The sequence below is a fragment of the Globicephala melas genome, chromosome 4, assembly GCF_963455315.2.
Source record: "Globicephala melas chromosome 4, mGloMel1.2, whole genome shotgun sequence".
Classification (NCBI taxonomy): Eukaryota; Metazoa; Chordata; class Mammalia; order Artiodactyla; family Delphinidae; genus Globicephala; species Globicephala melas.
The window spans coordinates 70,209,487-70,222,663 of NC_083317.1; the positions used below are offsets into that span (position 1 = coordinate 70,209,487).

The 13,177-nt window shown below is 51.6% G+C and overlaps 1 protein-coding gene across 4 annotated transcripts in view; it reads right to left on the minus strand.

The window, feature by feature from the left end:
• The window catches only part of HEG1 (heart development protein with EGF like domains 1), a 144,185-nt gene that overhangs the window by 118,842 nt on the left and 12,166 nt on the right, over nucleotides 1-13,177 (minus strand). For 2 of the 4 annotated variants that reach the window (XR_009563721.1, XM_030858872.2), the window contains exon 1: nucleotides 4,020-4,290. The exons of the other annotated variants lie outside the window; for them this stretch is intronic. Coding sequence is in view for 1 of the 2 variants with exons in the window: in XM_030858872.2 (XP_030714732.2) it covers nucleotides 4,020-4,290 (271 nt within the window). In the remaining variant the exon portion in view is untranslated. Of the gene's footprint in view, nucleotides 1-4,019; nucleotides 4,291-13,177 lie in introns of those variants that run through there. 4 annotated transcript variants of the gene reach the window in all.

The window sequence follows — 13,177 nt, forward strand, 5'->3', positions numbered from 1 at the left end:
GAGGGAGCAAAACTGATCTCCTCCCCTGTTGCTTCCTTCCTTAGGATTCTTGAAGGGGGGCACATTTATTGCAGCTGAAACCTCCCGTTCACACAAAAGGGGGTGGGGACAGAGGGCAGCCACTGAAGGAGGCAATAAGGGCTCAGAAACTTCAACTGCCATCTGTGCTTTGCTTTCTTTCTGAGCAGCTCTGAGACAACAGGCCAATTCTGAGCACACCGTTTTCAGCCAGTTGGGCAGGGCTGCTGGAAGGCAGAGGGGATCACTGGGAGGGCAGAGGCTCCTTCCCCAGCTGTCCAGGACTAGGGGTGCAGTAACTGGCTAGCTGGGCAGCAAACACCTTTCATATTCACCCTACCCACACCATTCAGCTCTCCGGCAGGAAACAGCTGTTCAGCATTTGCAAGCATGAAGTTAAAAGGACGTGGCTTTTAAACACACACGGGCCAGGATGAGTCCCTTTCCCCACATCCCTCCTTCTATTTGGGGCACCCTCCATCAAAGCAAGAGGGCTTCCAGAAATCCCCACCACCACTGCCGCCAGCCTCGGCCGGGACATGCCCGGAGGAAAGCTCCCTCTCGTGCCAGGGGGCTGCCTCCTGTTCGGCCCAGACCTTCACTGCACTGTGTAAGGGTTCCCCCTCAGCTAAAGCTAAATGACAAGTTGGCCCACAAAGTTACAGCAACTCAGGGGACAGCTATGTAACAGCCCAGAAGGGGCTGGGCTCACGGCGCTTCCTTTACTCCAGGGAGCTGCATTTTTCTCAGATTATTATTCCTTGGTCTGGCTGCTCAGCTCGTTAGCGTCATTTCCCCTTTGGGTGGGAAAGCGCTTTCCTTCTGCACTGATTTTCATTATGACTTAGGCCTCCTCTTCCCCACCCCCGCGCTCATCTGCGGATCTCAGAGCGAAAGCGTGGACTGTGAAGTACGAAAGTCAAAGCGTATCCACTTAAGCAGGCAGAACTGTGGCTCACAAGCCCTGAGGTGTTCAAAACAAAAACAAAAACAGCAAGAAAAAGGAAACCTCGAGGACTTGGCATCCTCTCTACCGCCACTGGCTGAAACACCAGCAACAAGTTTAGCTTAACGGCCCGCGGGTGACAGGTGGGTGCAAAAGCTTATCAAAGGCCAAGCAAAGGGGGGCAGTGCTGCCATCCAGGGACTTGAGGTCTAAGGCAGGCAAACAACCGACAGACAGAACGCAAGCACGGTTCCTCAACAGTGAGAACCTTGAACCCTGCCAGGAGCTTAAGGGGCTAGAAATGGCCCCAGGGAAGAAAAGGACATTCTCTGGTCCCTGCTGTTGACATCATATTTGGAAGCCCAGGCCATGAGGACCAAGCACTGACCACCAGCATCTCCGCAACACAAGGGGCTACAGGCAGTTTCCCCAACGATCAAACGAAGCACCTTATTTGTTAAGACTCAGGGCTCATAACCAGCAGCTTGCTGTTATGCACCTCCCCAAACATTAAAAGATCGGTGCAGAGCCTGGGTGGCCATCTGTCAGGGGTGCCGAGAGGGCAGATAACCACATGGGACGCTGTGTGGACCAGGGGGCTTCCGCAGGCCCCTGCAGTGTTGAGACTTGGCTGCCTTGGGAAACAACTGATTGCACCTTGTGATACATGGTGGCCGATCAAAAAGGGTCCAGAGAAAATCTCAGAGGTTATTAGGAAACGTGGACTCACTGAAATCACTGGATGCTTTCTTGTTCATTGTTTCTTTTTCCCTCTAAGTGACGTGATGTGGGCCACCACCAGAAAAGCAGCACAGGTCCTGCCTGAATCCTAAGCCATGTTGGTAGCTTCTAGAAGTTTTCAACAGGTAATCAATTTCCTCTTTTCTCATCTCACCTTCCTAACATCCTACCTGAGATCTTGCCTTAGCTCAGGTGAAGTGCAGACACTCCTTGGGTGGTGTCTGTGCACAGTGCGGGGGAGGGGTGGTGGTCCCAGGGGAGATCCTCTTAGGTAAGAGAAGTTTTGGACAACCCCAGCTCCTGCCTACCTGCTCTCTGGGACTCTCAGGTGCATTCCCCCAGAGCCTCACGCACCTGAAACCTCCATTGCTCTCACCTCCCCTAATGAATCTTTGTAACTGGGAAGGTTGCAAAGCCAAGATTAGCAGTTACCTGCCACACCTGTGAGGAAGTGTGGCTCACATATGGCGTTGCGGGGGAGAGGGGTGTCTGTGACCAGCAAGGGAGATCAGCCCCAACTCTTACCTGCTGAGTCCCTAAGCCAACTGCCTCCACTGTCTCTCTCCCTGTGACACCTAGCTGTGATGTGTGGGGATTCTCAGCCACGAGAGAAGGAGGGAGACTCCTGTACCAGCCTCATCCAGCCAGGTCCCCCGCAAGTCAGCATCACTCCCACCCCTCCACTAACAAGATCAGGCCCTACAGCTAAGAAAGCCTGACTTCCAGCCAGAGAAACTGCTTTTAGTTCCTGAGATGGCCTCAATCCCCTGCACTCCACTTCCCATTTAGAAGATGCACAAATTTCTGCACAGTATTCTTTGGTTACTCTTGTAGTGTGAGAAACCCAGGAAATATTGTCTTTTATGTTTTTGATTCCTTCCTGTGGAACTTAAAATGATGGACGTTGTAAGTCACCTAGAGTCGCAGTCATGGTGACTGTGTCTCTCGTAGGTCTGGAAGCTTCCTTCCCCTCTCTCTTCCCTTACAGTTCCTCAGTGTCTCAATCTTGTGCCAGTGAGGGAGAAGTTCACGAGGACAAGGCATTTGCAATGACGGGATTACTACTGAATGTGGAATTGAGTTTTTACTGGAGGATCTGATGGGGTTTTTTTAAAGCTTTTTTCTTATTTAATTAGAGGAAGCATCCCTAGGTGCAACGAAGCAAGCTAATTCCTATCCTGGAAAGTTTGTGTGATATGAGAGGCTTAAATGAAGTATCCATTAGAAAGATGAAACCTTCTCAGCCTCCACCTAAACTCCAAGACAACACCTACTGTTTCAAGCGACCTGGCTTCTCCGGACAACCCGCGAGAACGTATGCCTTGTGTCACTCACAGGAAGGCAGTGGCTTACGCCACCGCATTGCTGGCTTTGTTCAAAGCACTCTCCACTTATTTTTACTTTCATTTTGTCACATCATCACCAGGAGGCTGGGAAGAGCAGGGATCATTACTTCCATTTCACAGACGGACAGACTGAGATCAAAAGAGGTGACATCCCCAAGGTCACAATGGTATTACGGTTGGAATTCCACTCAGTCCTTAGCATTTCTTACAGACCCAAAGAAGGAACTGAATAAAAACGTCCGGAGGAGAGAGGGCAGGTCCCTCTGAGTCGACAGGCGGGGGCTGCGCATGGAGCCCCAGCTCACGGGGAAAGGAAAGGGGAGGAAAGGCTCGGGGACAGCCCTGTGGCAGCGTCTGCCTTGCTGGGCTTCACCTTGGAGCCCCATCTCCACACAGTTCCTGGAGTCTCTCTGCTTTAGAGAGAGCCAGCAGAGTGTTTGGTTTCCAACTACATCCTTTGTCCTTTACAAATATCCTCAGGGCTAGAACCCTTTAAAAATATCAGTTATTTAAATTTGAAAGTCAGGCTCTGTACCAGAAGAGGCCTATTTCTGTATCTATAGAAGAATGGGATTGGGGAATGGACCCGTCGGACGTTATCACCTCCGAAGTGGGAGAGGTGCTTTCTGAAGGTGTGGATTTTTTAAAAATTTATTTCTTTTAAGGTAGGTGTATACGGGGTCCGGGGTACACCATGCGAGATAAGTTTTCTTCCAAGGGGATGGGGGGGAGAACAGGATGGTCACACCCCCAAGTCCAGCCACCCGCGAAAGCGGCTAGGAAACCACTCTCCCAGCTCGCTGCCCTCCCGCCCGGCCCCCCCGCGCTGGGTCCCAGCGCGCCCCGGGGAAGCGGAGCCCCCTCCGGGGTCGAGCGGCGCCGGGGCCTAGGGCGGGGGATGCGGCCCCGGACGCGCCCACGCCCCCAGCCCGAGGCTCGCGCGGCGCCAGTCCCCGGCTCTCACTCACCCGCGCTCCTGCCTCCGGGGGCCCGGCCCGAGGGTCCCAGCCGCGTCGCGGCGCCCGGCGCAGTGGTCGTCTGGCGGTGGCCGGGGGGCGCGGGCCCGTGGCGCTCCGAGGGCGGCGGCAGCTCGCGCTCGGGGCCGGGCTCGGGCGACCCCGCCGGCCCCGCGCCTCCCGGAGAGGGCGGCTGGCCCTGCGTCCCGGGGGCGGCCGGCGGCAGCAGCAGCAGCAGCAGCGGCAGCAGCAGCAGCAGGAGCGGAGGCGGCGGCGAGGCCATGGTGGCGGCGCCCGCCCGCGCTCACATGCCCGGCGCGCGGGGCGGGCGCGGGGCGGGCGCGGGTGCGAGGGAAGCGAGCGGCGGGTGCTGCCCGGGGCCGGGGAAGTGAGCGAAGTGAGGCTGAGAGCGCGGTCCCCGCCTCAAAAGTTGTGGGGAGCCGCAGGAGGGAGGCCGGGGGCCGGGCGGGCGCGGCGGAGGCGGCCCCGGCGCCGCTACATGCTGATTAGCCCGGGCGGGTCGCGGGGCGGGCGGCTCCTCCTCGGGTTGACATCACCGGCCGAGCGCGGCCGGGCCGGGGGCGGGGAGAGGGCAGGAAGGGGGCGGGGGCCGGGCCCGCGAGCGCCGGCCTGGGACCGCGGGGGGAGGTCCTTGGAGCCGGCAACCTCGGGCACACACACATAGACACACACACAAACAGACACACACACACACACGCCGCCCCCTTCCCCCCCGCCCCCAATTAGTATTGCCCTGCCATGTGCAGAAAATTTAGAAAACCGGAGTCTTCCGAATCTGGAACCAGAATTTCCCAACTCCTTAAATGCACAGCCCATGGGTGAAAAGCAGGTGCTGGGGAACATAATTAGCACCAACTAGATCATACAAAGCGCTTTGCTATGCGAGAGAAGTGGAACCTGGGGCCCTGTTCCCCACCCTTACTAATCTGACACCCCCTGCACCTCTCCCACCACCTCTCCTCCAGTCCCCAGGGTGGGGCTGAGCTGGCGGTGGCCAAGCCTAACACCTTACCCCGCAGCCAACTCGGGAGTCATCCTATGCCCCTCCCTGCGCCCTCTCAAGCCCGGATTCCATCCGCATCCCCATCCCACCACTGCCTTTGGCTCACACCAGAGTTCTGCAGAAATGTCACCGCCAGGACACCCAAACAGGCTGCAGGGAAAAGAAAACTGTGAATTCAGACAGGGCTAGGGCAAACTCATATCCGGAAAAGGGCTGCAGATCGCAAATTAAACAGAAGGGTGCACAGAGATCCCTGAATTTTAAATGGACACTTTCGGAGGAGAGATTCAAAGATTTTGTGTAAACAGACTTTCTTGGTAAATAAAGGATAAAATGTCTAAATTTTTAGACTGTAAGCCTCTGCATTTCTAGGTGAAGAAAGAAGGGCTCAAAATGAAAGGACAACTTGCTCAAGGTTCTGAAGCTAGACCCAAAGATTAAGGGATTTATCTGTGAACGACCATGTGGCATCATTAATTCTGGTCCCACAATTATGAATTTGCAATAATCCAGATAATGTCTCAACTGAAATGAATACTGGAGCTCCTTGGGGATCTCGTCAGTTCCACTAGGGACCGCGTCTGACCACCAGATGCTCGGGAAACTATGAGTGTGGACTTCCCTTTCAGGCCTGTCTCCACCCCATTTCTCTGCTCCGCTCAGTTGCTGTCTCTGAGCCCCATGACTTCCCCTTCAGGTTAATGAGCAGATTGTGGTGTCCAGGGCAGCTGCAGATGGACCCAGGCCCACTCTCTGGTGATTCAGTCCAAGTGAGTCACTTGGCAGAAAACATAAAGGATGCTCTCTATGTACAAGCTCACCTTAAATTGTGGAGTGAGGAGTAATGATTTGGTTTTATTTTGTTTTGTTTTTAAAGAGCCACAAAACAAACCCAACTTTCCAGTGCTCTCACATGGAATTTCCAGGTCTTTCCAAGAAAGTACCATATACAATAACACCCCTGTAAGAAACTCGGTTTGCGCTCATGGCCCCAGTTCAACTTCTTGGGATCCTGCTCTCATTTTAACAAGGCAGGACTGCCCCCAGCTGCCCAAATGCAGCCAGAAAACCCCCAATAAGCCAAGACACTGTGTTCAGAGGTTCTGGTCACTGCTGCTCCCTTCCTTCCTCAGACAACATTTCACATAGCCCAGTTTGCCCTCCTGGGCAACCAGTAATATTTAAGGATTTAATGACCCTTACAGGCTTCTGGTGTGGATTCAGAGATGTCTTTACTACCGAGGCCCAAGGAGCAAACATGCACCTGTCACACGTGCCTCCCCTTTAGGCATAGATTCACCTCTCTGATCTTCTCTCTGCCTCCTAGGAGAAGGACCTATTTCGGGTTAGCTGGGTAGGTGAGGGAAGGGGTGAGGGGGGAAACACAGGAGAACCTGGAAAGATTGATCACAGTGAAGATGGACCCCAGCATATTTTCAGCTCCTCCCAGGCAGAACATGAGAAAACAGCAAGAGAGAGTTAGAGGCAGACAGAACCCTGGAAAGAGTAGTCAGATTGACCTTAGGGCCCTTGCTTCCTGTCCTGACTTTACCACTATTTGTGTGATCTAGGCCTCAGTGTCCTCATCTGTAAAACAAAGATTGTCCTAGATGATTGCTAAGGAATACTCCAGCTCTGCTGTTTTAGGGTTCAGTAAAGAAACCTTCTGACACCGTAGCAAGGAAGAATAAAACAAGTGTCTAAGGAATGTGGAGTGTTTCCTTCCCGGGGATATAAAAATCCAGACAAGATTTTTGGTCATCTCAGATGGCTTAGAAGAGGCCCTGTCAGGAGCCAAGGGGATAAATCAGATGACATTCCCAGGTCCATTCCAGCCCTGGGAGTCTATTGATCTAGAATTAAACAGGTAGGAAGCCAGCTCAGACCAGATTCCTGGATTGAGTGAGTTAGGAGCCAGGTCCCTAGCCTTTCCAGAGGGGCCACTCCAAAGTGGTTGACAGTGAAATCATCAGTGAGCCTCTATGTCCATTACCCAATGCTGTATGTGGTCAGAGCTTTTGCAGGGGCTCTCCTGTCTCTACTTGTATGAGAGGCTCCCCAAACGCAGCAACTTTATGTGGCAGATATTTTATTCTCCCTGTTCACTTAACAGCCTTAGGCACTGATGTTCAGGTCAGGGGGTGGCTTTCTCTCATATAGCCTTTCAGGGCCTCGGCATTGTGGCAGCTCTGCCATTCTCTAATGCACAGCTTCCAACGTTGTCCTTGGAATTGACATCCCGATCAGCCAGAGGTGAAAAAGAATATGGAGATGTGCGGATGGGAGGTTTTGATGGGCCAGGCTTCACGTTCTCTTATATCTCACTAGAGAGAACATGGTCACATGCCTCACCAAACCGCAAAGGAGTCTGGGAAATATAGTCTAGCCATATAGGCTAGAAGAGGAGAAGAGATTTGGGTAAACAGCTAGCCGTCTCTGCCCTACTGCTCAGCATCAGTTGGGCAGGAAAAGGAAAGGGAGGGGAAGGGAGATTCATATCTCTGGCCTCAGTTTCCTCCCTCGTTAAACAAGGGTGTCGAATCAGATGATCTCTTAGGGCCCATCTGTTTTAACATTCTGTGGTTCCAAGAGATGATGAAACGTCCTTCTGCACCAAAGTAAACAAGGCTGCAGGCTGCTGCTACAATGTACGCTCGGTCTGGGGTGTCCTCCCCTGCCAGTTGGTCTGGGGGGCGGACCCCGCAGAGAGGGCCTTGGGTTCTCTCCAAGTTCTCTTCCTGAGCTGTTCTCACTCCTTGGCCAAGAAAAGTGATCTCTACTGACCTCAGTCTCCCCAGCTGTACAGTGGGGAGAAAAATCCTTACGCTTTGCTGCGTCCCAGGGCTGATCTGAGAATACGATGAAATCACTGTCTGGAAGGCATCAGAAGCCCATCGGACTCAAATGCTGCACATGATGCTCTTATTGTAACCAGAGCCTTTAATAACGCTGCCTTTGCAACAGGCCCAACGTGTGCCCGTTCCTGAGGACAGTGCCCCTGCAGGGTTTGTGGCCGTGGACACAGTGGTGGCTGCATATCAGTAACATCACGGGACTAGGGGCCCTGAGGCCTGAGAAACCAGTCCACAGACTCCTTGACTGAGCTTCATCTGGAGGTGGGACACTGGGACCGGCCATCACTGCTTCCTCTGGCCTGCTCCTCTGCTATGTGCTCATCACATTTCTACACCCTGGGTCTGTTTACTCATCCTCTCATCTGCTTGTCCCTTCCACCCCTCATCGACAACCAGCTGCTTTCTGGGAAGTCCTGGGCCTTGTTCTTTGTATCTCCAGAACCCAACGTAGCGCCTTCTTTCTTTTATTTAGTCATTCAACAAATATTTACTAAATGACTACTCTGTGCCTGGCACTGTGCTGGGCGTTGGGTGAGTCTCAGACCTCACAGAGCTTAAAGGTTTGGAGGAGACAGATAGTTATCAAAAAATGTAAATGTAAACTTGTCAGTGTAGAAAGTGACCTGAAGGAGGGAGAGAGGGTTGGGTTTCCCTGTAAACATGAGATTGAGCTACTATCTGAAAGCTCTGTAGGCCATTAACATGTAGGCTGTTAATGAGGCAAAGGTGAGTGGGGAGCGTATGTGCAAAGACCCTGAGGCAGGAAGGATTGGGATAAATGGAAAGGACCAAAGAAAGCCAACGTGGCTGGAGCACAAAGAGTGTGGAGGGAAGTGAGGCCGGAGACTTTCAGAGTGACCAGATCAGGCAGACCCTAACAGCCCATTTTTAAGATTTTTGCTTTATCTTAAGAATTTAGAGAAGTCATTTCAAGGTTTTAGCTTAGTGAGGTGGGAATGGAAAGCACCATTCTGGCTATGATAAGGGGAATGATTTAGAAAGAAACAAGCACTGATGCCTGAACTCTCGGGAGTCCACATAAGAAATGATAATTCTTGGATGAGGATGATAGAAATCAGTTCAGAGACGAGTATGGACTTGAGACTGTGCAGGTAAGATCCACAAGGTAAGCGGACAGATATGGAGGGTGAGGAAAAGAGGTCAAAGGTTTCCTGAGTTTCTGGCCTTCATAATTGGATGGATGGTGGTACCATTCACAAGGAAGTGGGAACAGTGAATGAGAATTAGGTCTTTGAGGTTAAGATCGTTAACTTTGTCTTGGACTTGGGATGTCTTTGAGCTGTGCACGTGGCCATGTCAAGTGTGCATTTAGATCTGCAGCCTTGGAGCTGAGAGGAGAGGTCCAAGTTTGAGGTCTAGATCTGCCTACCTGGGAATGAGATCATCTAGAGAGGACTGTAGGCAGTGAAGGGAGCCTAAGAATGAGCCCTGAGGACATACCATGAAGTGGCTGGGGAGGGGGGACTCTGCCAGAAGGAAGACTAGGCAGGAGCCATGGAGATGGGGGAGGAAGTCCAGGAGAAAGTTGCGTCACTGGAGCAAAGGGAGGGAGATGGTGGTTAACAGCGTGTAACGCGGCCCAAAGGTCCAGCAAGGTGAAGACCTGAAAATCCACTGGTTTTAGCCCCATGGAAGTCACCGGTGACCATACTAAGAAAGGTGTCAGTGGAGCAGAAGGGACAATGGAGCGAGCTGGGAAGAATGGGAAGTGAAGAAACCAAGCTGGTCAAGATAACTTCAAGAGAGCTTGGCTTTGAAGAGGAAGAGTGCGTTAGGACAGGAACTACAGGGGAATTAGGAGTAAGGGAGTTTTTCTCGCTTTTAGTGGGAGAATTTGAACATAGAAGGGGTCTACTTGGGAGAGAGAAATATCAAAGGTCTAAGAAAGAGAAAAGATGACTGACAGGAAAGGGCTTCTGAGAAGCAGGAGAAGATGGAATCCATAGCACAGGTGGAGGGACCGGCCTTGGGAGGAGGGAAAGAGGAGCGGGGTGAGGGGATTCGGATTTCTGCCTGAGGACTTGAATTTTTTTTTTTTTGTAAGATAGCAAATACAAAGCTATTTGTTAAGAGTGGGGGACTGAAGGGGTGGGAACTAAGGATTTGAAATTTGGAGGGACGTGAATATATTCATTTCCTAGGCCTACTGTAAACAAAGTACCTACAAAATTGGTGACTTAAAACAACAGGAGTTTATCCTCTCACAGATCTGGAGGCCAGAAGTCCAAAGTCAAGGTGTCAGCAGGGCCACGTTCCCTCTGAAGGTTTGGAGAGAGAATCCTCCCTTGCCTTTTTCTAAGTCCTGGTGGCTGCCAGCAATCCTTGGTGTTCCTTGGCTTGTAGACATAACACTCCGGTCTCTGCCTCCATTGCCGTGTGGCCTTCTTTCTTCCGTGTGTGTCTGTGTCTTCATCTGGCCTTCTTATAAGGACACAGTCATTGGATTTAGAGCCCAGCTTAATTCAGTCTGATCTCATTTTAACTTGATTACATCTACAAAGATCTTTTCAAATACAGTCACATTCACAGGCACCAGAGGTTAGGGGTTGAACGTATCTTTCTTGGGGACACAATTCTACCCATCAGAATGAAGAAGTTTAGAAAGCTGTAGAGAGTGAGACCAATGTGCTAGCACACCCACCCTGTTCAGGGCTCCCAGAGATTGGTGGACAGTGTCCAGCAGCTCCAGCTCTTTCCAGTGTGCTCCTCTCTGCTGAGCGGCGCCCAGCATCCTTGGCCTGAGCCGGGGCACATCGGCTCTCTCCCATTTCAGGATAGATTCCCTCCTACCAGGTGCAAAGACTTCTGCCCTCTCTTGACCCCGCCTCTCTTAGCATCTCAGTCTCGTCTCTGCATCCCACGCCATCCTTTTCTCTGCCCGATGATACATCAAGAGCCCCTGCAGACAGAAGCTGCTGAGCCAGCCCGGACAGCACCAGGGTTATAACAGAAGAGAGAGGGTGCAGGCCCCCCAGGGAACACTTGCTACCCCTGCACTGTTTTGTTCAGAGTTCCGGGAAGCAGAGCGCCTTGGGATTTTGACAAAAGAACTGAAGGAATAAACCCATCTCCCTATTTCTGACCTCCCGGGAGAAGCTTTACTGTCCCTCTCTGGTATGTCACGAATGGTTTTGTTTTGTCCGGCTGGGCTGCTTGCTGGACCCCAAGCCTAGGGAGCTCTTGCTGCTTCTCCGCCCGCTGGTGCAGGGTTCCAGAGGCCTTTGCTTTGGAGGGCCAAGGTGAGAATGTAAACACAGCAAGGCAAGCCTGCTGCAAACGGGCTGGGACCTCCTTCAGGGAGGAAGACTTGCGCACAGCTTGGCCAAGCTCCCGAGCATCATGTATGGCAACCCTGAGTTCCAACTTCAACAGCTTGGGGCGGGTCCTCAAATGACCTTCCGTTTCTTGTCTGCTCATCTGAGAAGACCATTCCTTTCCAAACAACATTCCTCCGATAAAATCAGTTGCACGCTGTAAACATCAGGCAGCCAGGAACGTTCTCCGTTGCAACAGGATTCTGATAAAGTGGTCTGATTTTGCAAAACCTTCTAGTGTAAAAAATCCTCCCCAGAGCAGGCAGGGAAATTCCTGGGATGCCAGGACACCAGGCAAAGTGGTCAGGGCCCTAAGGAAGGAGCAGAAAACCCAGAGCGATGTTCCCACTGTGGGCAGAGGCACCTGGGTTTGCAGGAACATCTCATTCAATCCATCAACACATATTTGACAAGACTTTCCAAGCGCTGGGCCCTGATCTGGAGTCACTGGGAAGGCAACTGCTAAGCGTCCCTGCCTTTCAAAGAGCAGCGATAACTTGCTGCCCTCACACAGCCCAGGTTAGCAATCAGGGGCCAGTCCGTGGCTTCACCTCCATACCGACTTCCCCCCTACTCCCTCTGCCCATCCTCCCCGCCTCACCCTGTGAGGCTGGAGCCCCCGTTTTCTTCTACGTCCCATTGGTCCCTCCATTCTTTTGACCTTTATGTCGCTTTCCGCTTGCAGGGGTCTCCTCCATGGGCTGTTTCTGGGCATCACAATCTCCACTTTTCTTCACGTCTCACTTTGTATCAGAGTGCCTCCCAGCCCGTCCCTTTCTCTGCGTCGCCATCAGACTCTCTTTTCCCGCCTTTCCTCTAATCAGCTCAGCCCCTTTTTTTTCCTTCATCCCTTTCCTGTTTCTTCTCTCCAACAAACGGTTGCACAGAACTAAATACATTAAAAACAAATATTTGTCGAATACACTTTTACATTCTCTGTGTTTTATTCTTCAAACTGGTTGAAGAATATGTGTCCTTCTCCGAGTCATCTGCATTTCTTACGAGAGCATGAGTAACTATTTACAACTTTTTATTAAAGTACGATGTGCACAGACGACAGTGCACGTGTAGCAGCAGTAAGCACCACGCAGAACTCATCGCTACCAGAGCGTGGGTAGAGGCAGCGCTTACGTGGAGAGATGCCACGCCCCCTCCACTCATCCTCCCACGCAGTCACACCAGCCTGACTTCTTTCAGCAGAGACTAGTCGTTTCTGATAAACTACAAAACACCCGGTTTTATATCTTCTATCAGTGGAGTGCTGTAGGATGTTCCCTTTTGTGTCTGGCTTTTCTTGCTCGGAATCTGACGGTCGATTCACTCACATCATTACATGTACTTATAAACCCTTCATTCTCCTTGCTTCATAGCACCCGGGGCGGGGCCATCCCACAATTCGTCTTCCCTTCTATTGTTAATGGGCAACTGAGCGGTTTCCATGAGCAGCTGTTACAAATAATGCTGCTATTAACTTCCATGTATGTGTCTTTTGAGGGCATCTATTACTTTTAGAATCAGGAAAAGAGAAGAAAACTATTTTCGTTTTAAGAGATGGAGGTGGCCAAGTGGGATGTTTTAGAAAAGGGCTCTGGAATAGGAAGCAGAACACATGCGCCCTTGTTCTGGCTTCTCTCTTCTCTATTTCTACAACTTTGAGCCAATCGATTAACCTCAGTGAGTCTCAGTTTTCTCATCCGCAAACGATGGACAGTAGTATCTGCCATTGGGAGGCATGGCCACCTCACAGGGAAACTATGACAATCAAGTAAGATGATGGATGTGAGGGAAAGAGTGTCATGGAAAAATAAAATGCATTATTATTTCTCATATTAAAGAAAAAAATAACAGACGCATTATGAGGCTCTTGATTTACCTGGTTTTAAAATTTGAGAAAACAAATTTGAACCTGGGGCCTTAGACAAAAGATCTCCCCAACCCCTGACCCACTGTGGGCAA